At 40.5% G+C, this 20,984-nt stretch overlaps 1 protein-coding gene across 5 annotated transcripts in view; it reads left to right on the forward strand.

Moving 5' to 3' along the window:
- Positions 1-20,984, forward strand: part of csmd3b (CUB and Sushi multiple domains 3b) — a 344,162-nt gene that overhangs the window by 163,081 nt on the left and 160,097 nt on the right. For all 5 annotated transcript variants that reach the window (XM_053862604.1, XM_053862605.1, XM_053862606.1 and 2 more), the window contains exons 5-6: positions 1,750-1,957; positions 20,732-20,844. In XM_053862604.1, coding sequence (XP_053718579.1) covers positions 1,750-1,957; positions 20,732-20,844 — 321 coding nt within the window. The remainder of the gene's footprint in view (positions 1-1,749; positions 1,958-20,731; positions 20,845-20,984) is intronic.

Genomic DNA, 20,984 nt, shown 5'->3' on the forward strand with positions numbered 1-20,984 from the left:
GCTGGCTCAAGGTACTTTTGGGATAGTAACTACAGACCGTTAGAAGCTGATCTGTTATGCAGTGTATTATGGTTTTAAGTGTTGTCACATGCTAAGATATAATGAAATGTGAGGTGTACTTTACAATCACTCTTTTGTTGAACAGTGCCTGCAGTAACTACTTCTTAAGTTGTTTATGTATTCTGTGGCCAAAAGTAGGAAAAAAGTGTCATGCTTGAAATAGTTATTATGTAAATCGCACAGAGAAAAATACATAATATGCATAAATGCATAGATGCTCATGAGAACTTTCTCACTCACCCTGAACTCTGAGAATTTAATCCACGAGGATCGGCGCGCTGTAATATGTGCACATCTTTTATACTCAGTCTGTCTGTCTGTCTCTAACTTTACACTCGTGCAAACAATTTCCATGTTATATATTTGTTTTCCTCCTGCTTTTGTTGATACTAATATCAGTGTTGTGACTGTGGTTCTGTGCGTTAGCCATTGTTGTGCGTGTTCCTTGTCTTTACTCGGACGTAGTGTTCCCCTCCACTAATATGCCTATTAATTTCTTGTTTTATTGTGAGTCTCCGACCACAGTCGTTCTCTTCCCACTCCCGTGGGTGGAGTCTGACTTGGTCCGTATCTTATCGCTGTCATCTGTACATGCATCAACCACCGGCAGCACAAGCCTGAAGGATGAGCATGTATACCTGACAGCACTTGTCTGCACTCTTATAAAAGATGTGTCTCCTTCAGCTTATCAGTGAGTGCAGTTTAAAGACGATACACATGTTTCACTCTGTCTCCACTAAAAACTGATGATATCAACTTGTGATGTCGTCCAGAGTGATACAAATTGTGTGTCAATTTAAATTGCTCAGACTTGCTGTGCAGGGAAATACATGTCTGGTGTGAGAATGTCTTTGCGTTATGACCCTCTTCTGTACATTTATAAATTATACAGATATAATTTATACCATGTTTGCTGTTGGACTTGAACACCCCTGGAAAGAAAGTGTCAAATGAAGTCTTTAACCACTGAGGCATTGAACATATTCGGACAATAATACGCATGTAAAAGCACAGATTTGGTTGAAATATCAATCTGGATTTTGCCATTCAATCGATGCCCCGGTGAGTTAAAGCCCAACACTTTCTGTCTGTGAGTGTATCTGTATAAATTATATGTGTATAATTTATGCCGTGTGCACAGCGCAATCCATGTGTCTTTATCTGTTACACAGTAATAAGCACTACTTTCAATTAGCCATGGTCAGGCATGAGAAAGATTTTTTTTCAAGGTCAGGAATGAAAAAATTCGGACCAAAAAAAAAAAAAAAAAATCAAGCCACTTGATGGTGATTGGAGGATGAAAAAGATCAACTTGGATTGGATCAATGTGGAGATTTAGGTGACATTGGAGGAGAGGACCAAAGACTGTGGACAGGAACTTGAACCTTGCACCCAAACACTTCCTATTCTAACTGCTTCCTTTGAGCATCTCTATTATTAAAGGGTTAGAATAAAAAAAAAACGTTTGTGCCAGAATGAGATGAGAGTTGGTTTTTTTCACGTCTAATCATTGTAAGTGGTTGAAAAATAATAGTATTTCAATCGGCAATCCACTGTCTTATCGCTAAAGTAACACTATTGCCAATTGATTTTTGCCAAAAGTTTAAAACTAAACAAAAGTCCGCCCCTCGGTCCCTCCTCCTCACCCTAACCCAGGTTTTCTATTTGTCATTCTGATTTGATTGACAGCTGAGGACACATGTGGGGGCACTGTGAGGGGCGGCAGTGGGGTGGTGACCAGTCCCGGTTACCCCGGCAACTATGGTAACCAAGCCGACTGTACTTGGACCCTATTGGCCGAACCCGGAGACACCATCTCTGTCATCTTTACAGACTTCCAGACTGAGGAGAAATATGATTACCTGGAAGTGGAGGGATCTGAACCACCAACCATTTGGTAAGTTGACTCTTTTTTCTAATAAATTTTGCTGCTTGGTTTGCTGTTTGATCAAATGTTTCAGTTTGGCCCAACCTTCACCAAAAGTCTGATATACTGGGCTCATGTTGTGCACTTGTAACCTGTGAAAAGGCAACACATGGTTTTATTTATTGATTTTTTTTTTCAGTATATTATTACAGTTTTCAATGTGACATTTCTGCAAAGAACCCGTGGGCATACCACTGCTAAGTTTACTGTACTATGAGTTATGAAAAAGTTAGGGTAAGTCATGAAAAATAGGTTTGGTTTCACCATTGTGCCATAGAAGAACAGACTGCTGTTAGAAGAGTGAAGCACAGTTTTGATATGTTGTGTGACCAGAGTTTTACACACAAAAATGGTTAGTGTCTTTTCCAGTATTTTGTCTACAACAGGTTTCTAGAATTTAATATTATTTTAAGTAAACCTACAAGCAGTTGGCATTTTTCGCCTTGCTCATGGGCACTTCATGAGCTTTGATTCCATGATAATGACTAGTTTTGCTCTTAGGGCTTGTACTATTTAATGTGTTTCCTCATGGATTCACTTATAACAATATTTTATTGCCGCTAACTGCACATTGATTGTCGCTAAATGAGTGTATTGATCAGCCATTGCCACTGCTGTAACCCATTCCACTGTAATGAAGGTGGGAGGAATCTGCGCTGAAATGTATTTGAATCATACGTTGGCCCAGGACTTGCATTTGGTGTCACTTTCATATTTTATTGCAGTGTGAAATGCTATCAGTCATGAGAAAGTTTGAGTGCTACTGTGTTGAAGAGGAATGTTCATTGCTGTTCAGAAGTGTGACACTTCAATATGTGCTTTCGAGAGTTGGCGATTTGAGTGTCTTTTAAAATGATATTGGACTCCTATTGAACACATCACGATGTTTCGGTTCGCACAAAGCTCTCTATGATTTGAAATATTTACAAGCTATCGACTAGTAATTACAAATAATAATAAATAATAATAGTCAATTTAACAATCGGTCCGATAACAGGCTTGACTACTTGTCTCTCTCTCTATCTATCTATCTATCTATCTGTCTCTGTCTGTCTGTCTGTCTGTCTGTCTGTATCTATCTATCTATCTATCTATCTATCTATCTATCTATCTATCTGTCTATCTGTCTATCTGTCTCTGTCTGTCTCTGTCTGTCTGTCTGTCTGTATCTATCTATCTATCTATCTATCTATCTGTGTATCTGTCTCTGTCTGTCTGTCTGTCTGTCTGTCTGTATCTATCTATCTATCTATCTATCTATCTATCTATCTATCTATCTATCTATCTATCTATCTATCTATCTATATGTCTGTCTGTCTGTCTGTCTGTCTGCCAGTCTCTCTCTCTATCTATCTGTCTATCTATCTATCTATCTATCTATCTATCTGTCTCTCTATCTATCTATCTATCTATCTATCTATCTATCTATCTATCTATCTATCTATCTATCTATCTATCTACCTATCTATCATCTATCTGTCTCTCTCTCTATCTATCTACCTATCTATCATCTATCTGTCTCTCTCTTTCTATCTATCTATCTATCTATCTATCTATCTATCTATCTATCTATCTATCTATCTATCTATCTGTCTATCTGTCTCTGTCTGTCTGTCTGTCTGTCTGTCTGTCTGTCTGTATCTATCTATCTATCTATCTATCTATCTATCTATCTATCTATATGTCTGTCTGTCTGTCTGTCTGTCTGTCTCAGTCTCTGTCTCTATCTATCTATCTATCTGTCTCTCTCTCTCTATCTATCTATCTATCTACCTATCTATCATCTATCTGTCTAACTATCTATCTGTCTGTCTGTCAGTCTCTCTCTCTATCTATCTGTCTATCTATCTATCTATCTAACTATCTATCTATCTATCTATCTATCTATCCACATTAGTGTGAAACTCTTTGAGAACGTGCGTTGACTGCAAAATTTGTTGGTGTTTGTCTTGCTGTCCGTGATCATATTCTTGAAAGCTATTGACAAACACTTGCTATGCAAACATCATTCTTCCCTTCCTCCATCTCTGCACAAATGTATTTATCTGTCTTATCAGAAACACGGAACATTATACAGAGACGCATTGAAGCGTCATTGTCCATCGTGCATCGTACCAAGGAGTTCATGTTTTATTAAAACATGAAAACCGACCAAAATAAATGTTGAATGTCTTTGTAGAATTGTACCTCAGTGCAGTCAGTGCTATTGAAGATTCTGCCATTCCCCACTGGTAGTTAGCAGAACACACTAGAACAAGCTAATTTCCAATGGCAATTAGTAGGATAGGCTGAAAGCTGAAGTGTTAATTGGTGAATGTGCTAAAGAGTTTGTTGTCGGTTCATCACTTGATGCAGGTTGACATCCTCACCAACACGCAGAAACAGGAAGCCCAGACTGACATCCACGAAGCAAATGACACGTGCCTCATTACGAACACATTGAAAAGCGTTTCCACTCATCTCAACTGACTGGCTCACACTCACACGCAGGCACGCACACTCGAGCCTCATCTAAATGCGGCGCGCTATGCAAGAGCGCTATATCTCAATGAGCTAAGTGTCTGCCATACGAGGATAACACTGTATTGCTGATACACTCGCACAGATAGACACACAACTTTTTCTTTTTTTCTTTTTTTGCCAAGATCAGTTGCCCTTGAAAGCAAGTATTGCATCTTAAATAGAATGAATGCGTCGACAGAGTCTCGCTTTTCCATTTCTCTGTTTGCGTATCCTCAGATGTCTTGTCGCTCCAAAATCTTCTCAGTTTTATCTTGGCATTTACAGATCAAATGTATGCAGCAGCTGCTAAGCTTGCTGGGTAACATCGACGATTAAGGAGTCCAGCCAGCTAACCAGTGTTGGCCCTTAGGCAAGGTCTCTGGCGCTACAGTACGTGCTGATCCTTCGTAAGTCGCTTAGCGACATGTGATGTACTGTATGCTAACAATACCCTGGCCTTTAGCGTTGCCTAAACAACTCCCACTGAAGCCTGAATCTTTTTATGAATTTAGATTTTTTTAGTCCTGGTGCAGTGCCAACATATATCATTTGAATGTTGCTTACAGAAAAGTAAATAATACATATAAATATAAAAACCTTACAACAAGTTTGGATTGCAAGACGAAACTTAGCCGAACTATTTAGGTTTATTACCTAATGATTGCTCCATCGATATCCTTTTGGACAACTTTTTTTCTCACCCTAACACTAGCACTGAACACTAGAACTTGGTTTTGAGTGCCCTCCACTATGAATTGCCCTCCGACGACGAAGTGAAGTGACTTCCTTTAGAATTGGGACAACACTTCATGGCTTTACGCGTAAAGACAAGGTGCAGACATTTTGTAAATGCCAGCTCCAACGTTTTTGCAACCTCTTGCATCGGCGTGATAATCTCACTTGGTTTTGGTGAACCGATGTCGAAGAAATGGGCGGAGCCGAAGCCACCGCTATGTTGCCGTAATCGATGTTAACGTTAGCCTGGATGGAAAGCGACTGTTGTTTGTTAAATAGAAATAAAAACATACTGTTGTACATGCATGTTGTATTGTTCATGTTGTCAGTTGGGTCAATTGGGTCGATAACTTGTGATACGAGAAAAAAATAAACAAGCAAAAGAGTAGTCCTGGTTACTAAAATGTCCCTGTTGTCCTATCCAACATTGTTTTTAAATAAAGTACTTTGGTATCCTGGAAATCTATCCACACTTCATATTCCCACTTGGTTTGAAGTCAGCTCCGGAGCTCCCTCGGTTTGGAGGCGTCATTTCAAGTGGTGAACGGCAAGTGCCCTCAGTCTTAGGTGTATTGGGACACACTACACTCACTCGTGAACCCGCAACCTAGTGTTAGGGTGAGAAATGGGACACAGCCAAAGTACAGATCAACACCCATCAAGTTATTGTGATAAATCAGTTCCTATCCACTCACATTAGTTTCAGCATTTATTAAAATGTCTCTGTCCCAGTTCCTGAAACATATTTTGTGTTCATACAAAGAAAAAAAAACCAGAAAAGTTGTGTCATGGCTGTAATGCTATGAAGTTGGTTTGAGCTTGTGAAGCGTGACATCATGTGTGGGCGCCTCCTAAGTGCATCGGCTAATGCACACGCCTTGCTACTTGCCAGTTGCCTTCTACAGTATGTACTTGTCTTCTATGTCTCTTCTTCATCAAACGTCCTCACGTGCCTGGTTGTTGGGTGAAAACAAATACTTTCAGAATATCGTTTGACATGTCATTTTGCCATAGTAACACGTTTTAACGCCCTCTCACTATAGTGTGGCTTAAAGTTGTATGAACCCAGGGTGGTTCCATTGACAGCGCCAACGTTCCAGAAGGACACTGGTTCGGAACCAGAGACGTTGCCAAGTGCAAGGCACATGGTGGTCATTTCATTTTGGATCTGTGCTGACTTGGTGAGGGAGGCTTCGAATGTGCACATACTAAGCAAATACATTAATAAATAATCATCTAATGACTTTGGGTTCAAAAGATTCCATGTATTTTTGGTTTGCGTGCTGACTTGACTGACAAATCTGTGTGTCTGCTCGCTGAGCTCAGTGAGTGTGTGTTGTTAAAGCAGTGGTGCTATGACTAATATGGATTCTACCTGTCGATCACAGGGCCACTGATAGAAGGGTTTCCTTGCTTTTTTAGCTCTTTGTTTTAGAAAAACAAACAGTGTGGAGCTGAGGTTCTGCTTTCCACACAGGGCTTGACACAGCAAGTCCGTTTCCTCCCCTGTGGTCACACCTCTCCTCTTCATTGCCTCCTTTATCACATCTGTGAACCTAAATGGTTGTCTCCCTCGCTCTCTTTTGCCCAGTAATTCAAGTTTATCTGTCTTTTTCTTTTATTTCCAACGTGATTTTGACTCTTGTCGTGTTGTCGTGTCATGTTCAAAATGCTTAAGTGTTATGGTCTTGCCTTCATCCTTGGATACTAGAATGGCTTTTGGCTCATATGTCAAGTCTTAATGCGTAGAAGTAAACAGAGAAGCTCTGTAGTTTTCAAATTACTTGGGACTTTTGAACAAAGATGCAAACAAACGTGGTACATAACTCGCGTAGTAGCGTATAGGGAGGTCAAAAAGAAAGGTACTGGCTGAAAGAGGAAGACAGCCAGTGAGGTCCATGGCTGTTTATTGTGTCATGCAGTTTGAGGTTCTATCCAAGCTTCAGTGTCATTTGTTGTCACATAGGCTTCCTCTGAACACTCTGATTTCCTCCCACAGTCTATCCCCAATTGGCTCAGAATGATAGGATGGATGTGTCATGTTGATTCTTGTTTATTTATAATGTTACAAAGACAAGTTTGCGAGTGAAGATGGAGAAATGGTGTGTTGCGTACACCATTTTTTGGCAGTCATTGACACATGGAGGGAAATAAACCATTAGTAGTCACCTGTTTACACATTGGGCTTCCCTATTTTCAATGCCAATCGACTTTTGTTGGTCTGTTTGCAAACAAATACTCATAAAACCGACCAGAGAATGTCCTTCACCGCCATGGCGCGTTGCTTTATTGACCAAATTGTGATTTTAATGAACAAGGGTCAAACGTCATTCTACTGACAGCCACCATGTTACACAAATATAAAGAGTGTTTCTCTGGCCGGTCTGAATGGATAACTCTTGCTTTGATCATTTAAGTGCCCAATGAAAGCATATCTGATTCTAATTAAACTTTGACCCTCTGAAATGAATGCTCCGTCATTATTGTTGCATGCGCCAAAGAGACTGACGTGTGTGTAGCTCCGGCTGAGAGAGGGAGTGTGTGAGAGTGTGTGTGCCATTATACTTGCAGGCTACTAATCAATGAAGCTAGCAAAGAGAATTCTGGGATAGAAGCATTATCCCGAGCTGAAAGCAGAGCATTGACCTTGAACACAAGCAAACGCCGCTTGCTCTCCCACTGAAAACAAACACCGCAGATTAGTTCTTATTCTGGAGAAACATTAGTGCTGATTCGGGTAACACCCGTTATCAGATATTCCTCATCCTTGATAAACTCAAGGGTTTCCAGCAAAATGGTACCATGATGAATAGGCACCTTTTTCAGGGCGTTTTCACCCCGTCTGCTCCCAAACTCCATTTCTATTGCTTTTACGTGTGAGTTGAAAAAGTCAAAACTTTCTGTTTGATATAAAACCTGACTTTTTTTTCCACAGACGTCTCTAGATTCAATGTCAGTGTCCATCAGTTAGCAGTCACAGATTGTAGCTCGCGTCGCTGAAAGCACAACCAGACAAGCTCGCCCTGTTGAGGTCCGGAAACGTCTTCATAGTAGAAACAGTGCTCAAATAACTGTGATCAAACTGTCTGCTTATTCAGTTGTTTGTGTTATTGATCTCAAGTTTTGTTTGACAGCAGAAGTCCCGGCTGCTTTGCTTTAGGTTGAGAAAATATACAGCACCCTGGCATGTGGTTTATATGTTTCAATGTCATTTATCTGTTTCGATTTTCCAGCCATTTTTGTAGTTCTTTGTTCCTCTTTCAATGGAAAGCTGAGCTTGTTGCACAAGGCAGGGCCAGTGGCCTTGTGGGCCATTTCTATACTAACACGCAGTGCAGGGTTTCTGCTACATGTGGCATAAGACCACAGATTAAATGAGGGCCCCCATGCCTTCACCATCACGAGGGGTCTTTTTCTCAACCATGTGCAATTTATATACTGTATTTTATGCATTGATCTTGTTTTTTCTTTGTTCTATCATTATTAATAATAACAATAGTGCATACGAAAAACCCAAATAAACAGAAAAATATGGCTGTCATGGACTGCAGGCACAATTGCGGTACACCATGGAGTGAAAATATGTGTCACCCTGGTCTGCAAATTCTTAATCCTGCTTTTGTGATGTTAATTTCACTCATGTACGAAATAGAATGGACTCTGTCTTTGTTTGGAGACTTTTGCAAAATCACATCAGCCTGTTATTTTCCAATCATGGAGGACCCTGGGGAATCCATTACCAGACTCATTCGGGCCTAAATGACTTTCATGGAGAGCTTGCAAACAGGTTCATGATTCTGTCTCTTCTTCTCTGGGTGGATTGTGCCAGCGACCTTCACAAGTTCACTGCATTTAAAATCCATTGTCTTGTAACCTGTTGTATACAGCAACGGGACTGACTCATCCTCTGGCTTGCATCTGTAAACTCATTGATTCAATACATTCAGAGATTGATGGCAGTTTTCACTCATCATTCAAATACTGTTAAGCTGAGGTATTATAACAATCTCATTGAGTTAGATTCAAGTATGTGTAATATTCAGTTTGTAAAATGTGAGCAAGGATAGATATAGCTGTTTCTGATAAGATTAACTTTTCTATGAGACACATACAGTGATATTTATCACATTTTAATATAATATTTAAAGATTATACTTGTGGGTTTATGATATATGTTAACTTGAACAATTCTGCACTGAGGTTTCAAAGTTTGTTGGAGTACCAATGAGTACTTCTTCGGCAGTGTTGATCATTTTACAGTGATCATCAGGTCTTTCATAAACATTTCCTGGGAATTGCGTTGGAATGCCTTCTTAACTTTCTGAGTTATGTTGCAAACAGACTGCAAGATAAAGCAGACAAAAACATAACCTCCATGGCAGAGGTAATAAAGTCAGAAGACAGAGAGATGAATTGGTACCGAGAAAGGCCAGAAAGGGGGATTGAGGTGACCGAAGAGTCAGAAAAGAAGAAGTCGAGTTTTGAAGTTAGAAGGTAAAGAAGGGAAGGGGATGAAAGCGGTTGATCAAAAAAAATGCCAGGGAACAAGATCTGACAGGAATGGAGAGGAGGAACAAGTAAAAGAGAGGAAGGCAGACGCACAGGAAGTGAGGGTCATCAGTGGAACCCATCGGGGAAGGAGGACATGGAGGGATTCAGACCGACAGGAAAGGACGGCTGCCAAAAAATGAGCCCAAATAAACTTTATCAGATATTAGCCATTGGTTATCCAGAGGCTGTGAGGAAACCGTATACTTATTATAATGTGAAAGTATTATTCTTATTTACCACAACTTATCCATTGTGTGTGTCATATTGTTCAGGAATGCTCATATTTTGTCTAAAGGCAGAGGTGGAACTGATAAATATATTTAGTGCAGAGCACATATACTGCATGTGTTGCATTATACTGCACATGTGGTATGGGTATAATAGCTGTGTATGGCCATGTAAAATATTGAACCATGTATGTCTTCACTCACACTGTTCTGTTAAACTACAAGTTAAACAAACAACAAAATTTGACTGAAAATTTGAGTTATTATTACAATTGTCAGTGAAATAATTTTAAGGCCACTGAGAAAGGCAGAGAAAATGTAAATAAAACAGTATTCCTGTCATGAATGAAATAACTTCCACAAACAAATAATATCAGCTCATGGAGAAATGGATGACAAACAAAGACTTAAAACAATGTCTAATGAACGTTAACACCACATTTTGTCATGAATCCGCGCCAATTCAAGCAACACTATCAACATGAAGTCACTTCTCGGTTGGCCAACTTGGTTGTTCAAGTTGTTTACAAGTGACTAGGAAAAAAATAAAAACTAAAAAATGCTCAAACCCATTGATCAAGACAATATAACCCTGTCAGCTGCACACAGTATTAAATAAATGGAATATGAAGCCTGACTCTGCTGCTGTTCATTATTGTCGTAGAACATTATCAGTGAAATCTGGTATGACTTCAAATGCTGTCATATAAATGTCAAATAAGTGCTTCCTGTTCGGTTTTTTTCTTACCCCCCTGCTAAATGACGCGACCAGCTCAATCATTGTGACAGATCCATAAAATCCAGTAAAGGCAGTAAGAGACCATGAGCACACCAGCTGTAAAAGAAGGAATAGGTCTTGGAATTTATATAGAATATAAAGTCTTCTTTCATCACCCCTTTCACGTGGCTCTAACATTGTACAAGAACACCATCCAACACCGTATGAGCTCTGCATGTAAAAGTAGACGGATTACAGGATACATGTGTGACACAATTAAAAACACCATATATACACTATAGACAAGACAAGACATATATATATATATATATCGAGGTACAGTGGTACCTCGACACAATCAGTTCCAGACAGCCGTGCGAGAAGCGAATTGTTCGAAATCTGAATCGATTTTTCCCATTACAATGAATGGAAAAAGAAATAATGCGTTCCAAGCCTTAAAATAGTATTTTGTAGGAGTGAATGTAGAGTGTCTGCTGCAGGTGCGCTGTTCCTCTATGTGTGTGGCCGCTGCATGTGGGAGGGGTTGCAGAGTGAGTGACGTCTCTCCAGAAGTGAAGAGGTGCCCGGTGCGTGTCCAGCTCTGAATGTGCGCTTCTGTGCAGTTTGGCTGTGACAAAGTCATAAACCAAGTCACGCTCTGTCCCAGACTCGCCTCATCCCTTTCCCAGCTCCAGCCCACAACAGGACATCAAACCCTGGAGTGAGCGCTCCAGCCTCGGAGGTGTGGAGAGCGAGCACCTCCCCTTTGACACTCTACCACGGTCCAGTGTGGAGACAGGAAAGGTTTTACACCTTAATATGAAGAAGAAACAGTCAGTAAATGTAGCGTTGTGGGTCAGCTGATCGGTTTTTCGGCTTTTTTCAAGGGCGTTCGAGTTCTGGATTTTCATCCAAAATATTTTTCCATATATATATATATATATATATAGAATGCACAACTGTGTCAGGGAGCTGGAGGCCTCCCATTATTGACCTTTGCAATGGGGAGAAGTCAGAATAGTCAACTGCCTTGGAAACGTAAGTGGTATGGGAGGAGGATATGGAGTTGTGACAATGATGTTGCTCTGGCCTTGACACAATATGGAACTTCTCATCAGTGTTGTGTTGGTTTATGTTCATAATTAATGTTGTAGTTTTAATCCGAGCGAGAGAAAGCTTTGGCCAGGTGATGAATTTGTTTCTCACAGTTTTGAGTCACTTGTAAAAACAAAGCTTATTTCTTTTCAATCTTTTCTCTTCAACCTGCCGGCTGCTTTTTTGTGCTCACACCAGCTGGTGAGAGTGAATAAGAGATTGTTTGCAAGTATAAAGGATGGTATGAACTAGTGGCTGAATAAAACAATAATATATGGAGCAACTTTAATTAAATGGAGAAAAAAATGACTTTCTTTTTTTATTGTTCCTGCCTCCATAATTGAGGTTGGAAAAGTGAGGCTCTTTCGGAGGCAGAGACTTGATTAATGAAGTGCAGACTCTTTCCATGTTTTGCATTATATAAAAGAAGCTCCGGCACTGTGCAGTGCTTGCTTGAAATCTGCTCATCTGAACTAGACCTCAGCAGGAAATGGTTTGAAGTGCAGGCAGGATGGTGAATAATCTGAGGCCATTGTTCTCAACAGAACATTTTTTATTCCCAACAGAAGGCAATACTTGTCTCTTACTGTCTCTAGATGAGTCTTTGCTGAGATTATGGGTCGGAAGCAATGCTGCAACCCTGAGTGGCAGAACATGCCCGATAAGTCAATGCAATGAGTGCTTTAACTTGTGAGAACCACATACCTTTGTGCTTCTCTCTAAATGGTGTCTTCTCCATGAATCAGATTTGAATGTGGACAATTTCATAAGTCTGAAAAACCACTTGAATGCAAAGCACAAAAGCAGTGGTAGTATTATAGTAAGATATAATATTGGAGTCGAGACCACTGGGCCCGACATGGATTCAACACCAAAGCCAGAGCTTAAGCACTGAGGCGGCAAGGCCAACAACAGTCCTCCAGATGAACACCAAAGTGAAATTACATCTCATATAGTTGATTCCCAAACAGTTTTATCGACATGCATTTGTCTGTTTTAGAGTAATTCCGTTTGCTAAAGGACTGGTGAACACCGCTAATACACACTGTTGCCGCTATGATTGGCAGATGTAATTATTGACTGCATTAATGTCGGTTTTATAGCTAGCTCGACCCTCACTGCCGGGGCTCTCTTTCCTCTCATCTCTGACGTAAATAAGCTCTGTTAATGTACGTGAAGGTAGCACTGAGGTCACCAAATAAATGGAGGACTTAATTGCTCAGTATTTGACATCGCCGCACCTGTGTTCTAGTCTGGCCTTGACAACAAAAATATCTCCCGAGACAATCTGAAAGCAGTCGCTTCCCAGACAAAACCAAGACCTTGAAATGAGACGCCTGTCTTGAGTACTGCAGTACTGCAAAATCAATTTTCATTCTATTCTATTTCATTCTATTCAAAATGATTAAAACTGTCAGTCCTTTCTCTTGTGTGATGAAAAACATTTTCAAAATTCTCTCTCCTAAAATGGTTGTTTTTCTTTGCCTTATTGAATATTTCATGAATATTTTGAACGTTTTAGAATTTGTTGATGGTCCCTAAGTGATGCCGGGTCGTAGCATTAGCGTTGCCTGCGTGAGTGTGTCCGCGGAAGAGGACGCCGCCGCAATACCGGAGCGGCGCTCCGTCCAATATCCAACTATTACTATTATTATTATCATACTATTATATGAACCAAGGTAGACGACCGCATCAGACAACCTACGAGGACCACTCCATCTAATATAATAAACACAGATCCAGAGATTCACAGTCGACCGGTGTCATTATCAAAGGTACCCTTTATTAAAAATAAGCTAAATATCGAGTACGATAAATTATCGGCCATCCCTAGTTAGGGTTGAGGTCAATCGTACACCTCCACAATGCTAGCAATAGTTGGCAAGGCATGGGAGCAGGGCTACCAGCGTAGGAGCGTTTGTGATTTTGAACGTGATTCTAAAATGTCAAGTGTGGCTGACAATGGCCGAGCGACAGTCTATCTTAACCCCAAAAGCAACGTGGCGTGGAATTTTTGCAGCTTCTGAAAAGTGGTAGCATCGTCGTTCAACTTCACGACAGTGACTGTAAGGACCACATTTAGCAGATCCAAGTGTCCATCCTCATTTCAGTATAACATTTGTCATTGTGGCAAAATGACAGTTGCACAGCCAAATCATTGCTGCTCAGGAATTTGGCAAATCCTCATTATAATGTACCTTTCGTGGAGGACATTGTCCTCAATTCGCTAGATATACCGTCGTTTCTAGAATATTAGCCGCACCCACTAAATTTAAGAAGGAAAGTAGATCTTGCTCATATATAAGCTGCAACTGCCTATAAGCCGCAGATGCAGTGGTGCTGTCTGTACCATAGAAAAGTCAGTGGTGCACCCGGCTTAAAAACGCTTTTCAAAACTAGTTTTGAAAACGGGCTTCGAGACCGACTCCTGAAACAAACTGGGCAATGTTCTGAACTTGAACCATGAACTTCTTTAATCTTTCGTTCACATTAAAACACTCAAAATGTGTTGTTTTCGCCCTCGTGTTCCGACACCACAGCTGGTCTCAACAGCTGCTTCTCGATTCCAGACCACCAGGAGATTGGCTCTGTTGCCGCAGCTGCGGACACGCGGGTGAAAACATTGCATTTTGAGTTTTAAAGATATATAAGAAGTCCCTGATTTCAACAGTTTCAGTCTGTAAAAATCCACATATTAGCCGCACTACACGTATAAGCCACAGGGTTCTGACCGTGAGAAAAAAGTAGCGGCTTATAGACCGGAAATTGCGGTACTTACTGGGCCACTAGTCTGAAGGCTCAGACATAGCACAAATTGATCACGCACAGTCACTTCATTTTAATTTTTTATGTGATCACCTCACCTCTAAAACATAAGTGATATATCATTGTTACCAGTGTAGCCTCAGTCACATTAAGTCATCTGACTGCTGCCTTAAAAAGTAACTTGGTTGCTTTACTGATTACTTGAATTTAAAAAAGAGTAGCGCGCTGTTTCCAAAGTGTTGTGCCAACCAGGAACCCAACTCGGTGCCGAGAGGCATTAAACAATGTCACATCTAAAGGCCACATTTGTGAGGCATTTTCACCCGAAGTCCCAACAAGCAGCAGAGAATGAGATTATTTATCACGTCTGGCTTGGCAGTACCTCGCATCATTTCATTCTGAGATGGTTCGGGTCATCATTAAAATCATGAAATCATCTTTATCACCATCTTTACTGCAGCAGGAAGTTGCTGTGGCAACATTTTATTTTCCTGTTAGGAGAATGTTGTCAGGAGAGTCATGAGAGGTGCTTATTAAGAGCATGTTCACCAAGCTGTTTCTCATTATAGTGAGTCGTCTTAAAGGACTTGCATATCAAGGAGGGTTTCCTTGACCTTGGGAATGTTTTGGCTGCCATAAATCAGGTCCTTCTTGATTGGCTGAAGCAAGCTTTGGTGATGGGCAGAGATGAGAAACACGCTTGGTCACGCAACTTTCCACCACACATCAAATCCTGAGAGGGTTGAACAGCCCAGGACCCTGAGAGTTTATTAGCCCTGTATAACCTGCATAGGTTTACGTGCCCGTCACTTATCCACGTTTTTATCTGGGGGACTGCTGCCTGCCATGTGGGTTTCATTCCAGATGTTTACCAGGCTGCTTAAAACCACCGCGCTGCTGTGCACGCCAGTGGGAGGAGAGACATTTAGATGAGATAAAGGGCGGAGCGGGGGAGACAGAGTCGGGCCCCGGTGTGAACACTGATTACTCCCTGCCCACTCCGGATTGATGGAGAGTGACACAGCACGCATCACCAGAACACACCTACACACTCACAAAACTTGTGCCTCACAAAATTGATTTATGGTGGTTTGACTACATCCAGCACAACACACTTGTTTGCAGTGTGAGTGTGTGTGTGTGTGTACTTGTCACTGCTGCAGAAGATGGTTGAAAGGCATCGGGTGTCTCTGCATCGCTGAACTCTCGTGCTCTTGTCGGCGTGTGTGTGTGTGTGTGTGTGTGTGTGTGTGTGTGGCTCTTCCCACCTGTCTCCATTGCACTGGGTCATTAAGACAGATTGCTAGATTATCAGCATTAGCCTACTGGCTGATGAACAGATACACACATGCAAACAAGGGCCACCGTGAACCGACACACAACAAAACTGAGCGTGGGATCATTCACTTTCAAGCCTTGGTTATCCACTGTTGCAGATTCCGTCTTGTTTAAAAATAGTCTGCTAACTATCGCTGTAGTTTGATTTTTTCCAAGCTCATCCAGACTGACTTACAGAAGCAGTTTGTCTTTCACGCTCTTCCTGCACTTCACTCAATGTTTAAAGCTCTAACTGCTGCATTTAGAAAGAATAACCCCAATATTATCCTCACTGCCTCAAGGCTTCTGCGAAGTGAAGTGCTCTTGTGGCATATATTTGGGAGAACATTTACAATCAGAGACCGAAGCCATGAGCACAAATGAATGGGTGAATAATGTATCACCAGAAGTCCTCACAGGGGAAACCACGCCAGCAAGTCAGCTGCCATTGGGTTTCAGATGCATGTGACTTTCCCCTCCTTTAACCTCATTTTTAATTGTTATTTTATTATTCATCAGCGCTAAATGTCACTGTCAGCAAACCATATAATGCCTTCAACATGGAAGTTGCAGAGTATTGTCTTTATTTATATTCATAATTTGAATAATATTGCTCAATTTTACTATTAGCATTATTTCGGTTACTAGGTGGTACTATGGTGGCAGTAGTGTGACACTGAATTGATCTGGCAGCTGCAAATTTGTGATACTTACCAACTATGAAGTTATTGAAAAGAAAAAAAATATAATGTGATTGTTTGTTTAGAAAATTTGATTGTGATACTTTCATTTACACTTTACATTTACATATAGCATTTATCTTTTATATTTTGAAAAAGATCAATATTTTTTATTTCAGGATATTTAGACATTGTTTTATTTTATTCATGATGTTTACAGTTTTTCAAATTTTCAAAGTGTTATTATTAATTTTTTTTCAGTATATTTGATGAACATGACTTGCACCTGGTTCTGTTGCTGGCTGGACATTTGGATGACAAATAAATATATTTGCGATGATCATGTGGTTTCATAATTCGTAATTAGATAACATATGGTTATTGAACACAAATTAAATGAAGATTAATGAATGACTTCTACTATTTCAATGGGCCCCAGACCCGTTTGTTCTGGAAAAGGTGGGCCCCCAGATCAAGAAGAACCCCTGATCCAAGTGATGTGATGTCAATATTGATTTCTGTCTTGACTGGAGTGAAAAAGAAAATGAAGAAAAAACAATCTTTTCAACGCTTTTACTGTCAAAATGTGCGCCTTCCACCAATTCTGCGACACGCAGCATCGCAGCACCTTAACAGCTGCAAATATGAAGCTTGATGCAGTTACTACTTTACACTAGCAGATGGCTGACTTCAATCTGAGCAACTGGTTGCAGGTTTGGAGTCAACACATTTTGAAAACTGCCCCTAGTTTCACTCAAAGTGTGAAGAGGAAATTTCACTAGTACTGTATGAGTGTCGCCGCTTCTGTGCATAGTGAGTCCACAGGCAGCGCATACACGACATGACGCTTTACTCAGTAGTGGTAATGTGGGAAAAAATAAAAATAAAACAGGAAAATTGCAGGTAGAAAGCTTGGGAGAAAGGGCACAGTGAGTAGTAATGGAGGCTGCTCCGTCTGTGTCCACATTCCTGCTGTAAAGACGGCAAGTAAGTAAGTGTGTAATACACTGTGGCCGCCGCCGGGTGACAATGTAATATACCATTTAGATGAGTGGATTTATTTCCTTCCCAAACCTGGGGTCAAAATAGATTCTTTTATTTTACAGCACGCCTTCATCACGTACCTTTGTCAAGCTTCAGCCTTTTGAAATAGTGAAAAATGTGATATTGTGTTTCCAATACTATGCATTTTAAAGTCTGTTAAATAACATTTACATTTCAAGCATTTGCTTAAACTATTATTGATAGTTTACCATTAGATCAGTCTCCAACTGTCTTGTTGGTGAGTTTATTGATCAGCAGAAGTTGTTGTCGTGACAGACCTGAGTGTAATATGGATTCATGCATATTTGTCTAATATTTCTAGTGTTTTTCAACAGTTTGAAGGTGGTTTGCGTGTTGTGTCTCAGCTGACAAGTTGTAGCCTCTTACTCTTAAACTTCCACTTCCAGAATTGATAACAAACAAGAAGCATGAGGAATATTCAAATGTGTGGTGGTAGATCGATCATTGTGACTTCATTCATAAGTACTGTAGCTCCCAAGCTGAAGAAGCGTGGGCTCCCCTGAACTAGAGCAACTATTGACAGTATGAGGGCTTTCGACTTCTCTGGAAATGGTCACTGTAACTGCATTGAAAATTTGAACATGCTAGAAGATCCGCTGAGTTGAGTTCACCAAAGGCAACTAGGACCAGAAGTGAACATCCATCAGCAGTATCGCCATTCATGAAAGACTCTCCATTATTTCTACTTTATTTTTGAGTTCCCTATATGAGTTACTTCATTAATATTCCAACTTCTACACATTACTGCTAAAACAATAGTCATCATGACAACAGAAGCATCTCAGTACGATTCAAACAATAACAATAGTGAACTACTGTGTTATGCTTTACGTACGTTGTTTCTGTTTCCTCTGCTTAAAAGAACAGGGTTCTCATCCTTGTTTTGGACACACGCCGGCACTCTGCTTTATTTACTTGTTTTTTCCATTAACAACGCTTTGCAAATGCTACTTCTGTCAAAAATCCTTTTCTATCACCATAGCTACCATCAAAAAATCTGCTTTCTACAACGCTCACCGTTTGTGTGCTGAGGCAGAAGGCATGTTCACAGCAGGACTACACGCTGCGATTACTTGGAAATCAAGTTGCTTGCACATGATCCAATCATGTGACCTTTTCTCCTTGCCAGCTTCTTTCTCCAAGCGTCTAGCTTTGGCTACAACACAGCAATTTCCAATAATAACTTTTAGCCTCCAGCTAGTTCGTTGTGTCCGTCCTTTGCATGCAGTTTAGTGTTTTTACTTCACAGGCACAGGCTCTCTGTTAAGCTGCATCCTTTAATTCCTCCTTCAATATTAGTATAAAGGGAATATGTAGAAAGTATTTCCTTAATGAAGCACTCGGGGTATCACTGTCAGTGCTAGCTGCGGATTAAAAGCTGTAAACATTAATAATGAGTCAGGGTGAGCGAGGAGCTACATGTGAGGAGACGAACTGCGGAGAGGAAAATAAGGAGGAAATTATGTAACAGCGGAAGGATGGGTTCGACCCTCCTGTTAAAACACTGCTTCTATAGCCACAATGATGATACACAACGGTGTGTGTACTGTACTAGATGTGGAAAGATGAGGAAACTTGTCGACCCATGAAAACGTGGTTTTTAAGCACCAGATATTGTGTCCTGTGATGCTTATCAAAGACTAGCATGCCACAGCCGAGATTATTCTAGTTTTGCTTCCTGATTCTCTGGAGAGATTCTTCTAATCTACTCCCATGTGCCCAAACTGTGTTGCACACTGATACCTGCTGCATTATTGAACCACTAGGTATTTTAAGTGTTGGACAACTGCATCACTGTTTGTGCCCTAAGGAGGTTTGCAATGGATGAAATTGATCGTTCAGCCGAACGTGAATTACATTCTATTGTTTTGTGAAAATGTAAATATTTATTTGGTTCCGTGACATTTCAAAATTCAATTTTAAATTGGCGAAATGTTTTAGCATTTTTCTAGTATATTATTTTTTGTTGTAATTATTTGATGTACCTTGTACTTTGCGACAAATACAGAAGTCAGAAACTTTATCTGCGAAGGAACAAAACATGTCAGGATTCAGATGCAATGCTTTATCGAAGTTAACACATTTTAAATTTGTTTCTTTGTATTTTCTTCAGTCATGTAAGTCAGACACGGCGTGTTAAAGCGTCTATAGGTTCCGTATTTCATCCTGCTCTTGGAGATCAAACGGCATTTGACATGCAACAGACGGACAATACGGGACTGATAGAAATACAAATAATTGAAACAGAAATGCCTGCTGTTCATCCATTCCATGATGAAAGTGCTGTACATCAAAGTCCCGGTGTACAGGGAAAGATTATCACCCAGCACTTGGACTCACAAGTGACTGGTTAATCCTCTTCTCCAGGAAGAGGGAAAGTAATTCGCCATGTTGATGAAAGGATTCCAAATTGGGTCCAATCTAGCCATGTGTCATCAAAGTCTTGGTATCAGCTTGCCGAACGAAGAAAATTGAATAGAGTGGAATATATCATGTACACTTCTATATGGAGGCGCGACACATTTGCATAACGCCAGCGTATTTTTAACAATGCACAGAGCGGAGACGGAGGTATCACTCCAGTGGTGTGGGGACCTGCCTTGGAAACTTGGTGCTTCAGCAAGAAAAGCAGCAAGTTTATTAAAAGTCAGGAAAATGCCTCTTTTCCTGTGAATGAGATTTAAGCAACATTATTTTGTAAGGACTGTCTTATTACAGTGATTTTGTTGCAGTTAAGTTTGACTCATCTGATGAGGTAGAAGAGAAGTCAAAGATAATATCAGAAACTTTCTGGTTACTAACTTTATTTGACTTGTTTGTGAATTGCATCTTCACAAAGATTTGCAATTGAAAACCAATATCAAAAAGCAGAGACCCAGGACTTGCACTGTAGGACCTCCTCAGATTGTGTGCCACGACTGCCGTGATTGAACTCCGATTTACTTGCTACATGAATGTTGGACGGAGTCCAATATGTTGACATGTGCCAGTTTGTTGAATGTTGTGATTACTCCCTCTGTCTCCCTGCTTCTTTGTCACTCCCTTCCTTCTCTAAAAAACGATTCTCTCTGTTTCATCTCTGACTCAGGTTCTCGGGGAGTAATGTCCCCTCTCCCATCGTCAGCAACAAGAACTGGCTCCGGCTGCACTTTGTGACAGATGGGAACCACAGATACCGCGGCTTCAGTGCACACTATCAAGGTAAAGAATGACCCACGGCGAACACAGGCTTTTGCACATATTCATTTGAAGTTTTGGTGTCAGTACGGTGCTGTGAGTTACATACTACTGTGACTTTTTCTGTCCCACCGTTCCATTAGACTTGTTGAATCTCAATCTTC

Source organism: Synchiropus splendidus, chromosome 4, assembly GCF_027744825.2.
Source record: "Synchiropus splendidus isolate RoL2022-P1 chromosome 4, RoL_Sspl_1.0, whole genome shotgun sequence".
NCBI classification, from domain to species: domain Eukaryota; kingdom Metazoa; phylum Chordata; class Actinopteri; order Syngnathiformes; family Callionymidae; genus Synchiropus; species Synchiropus splendidus.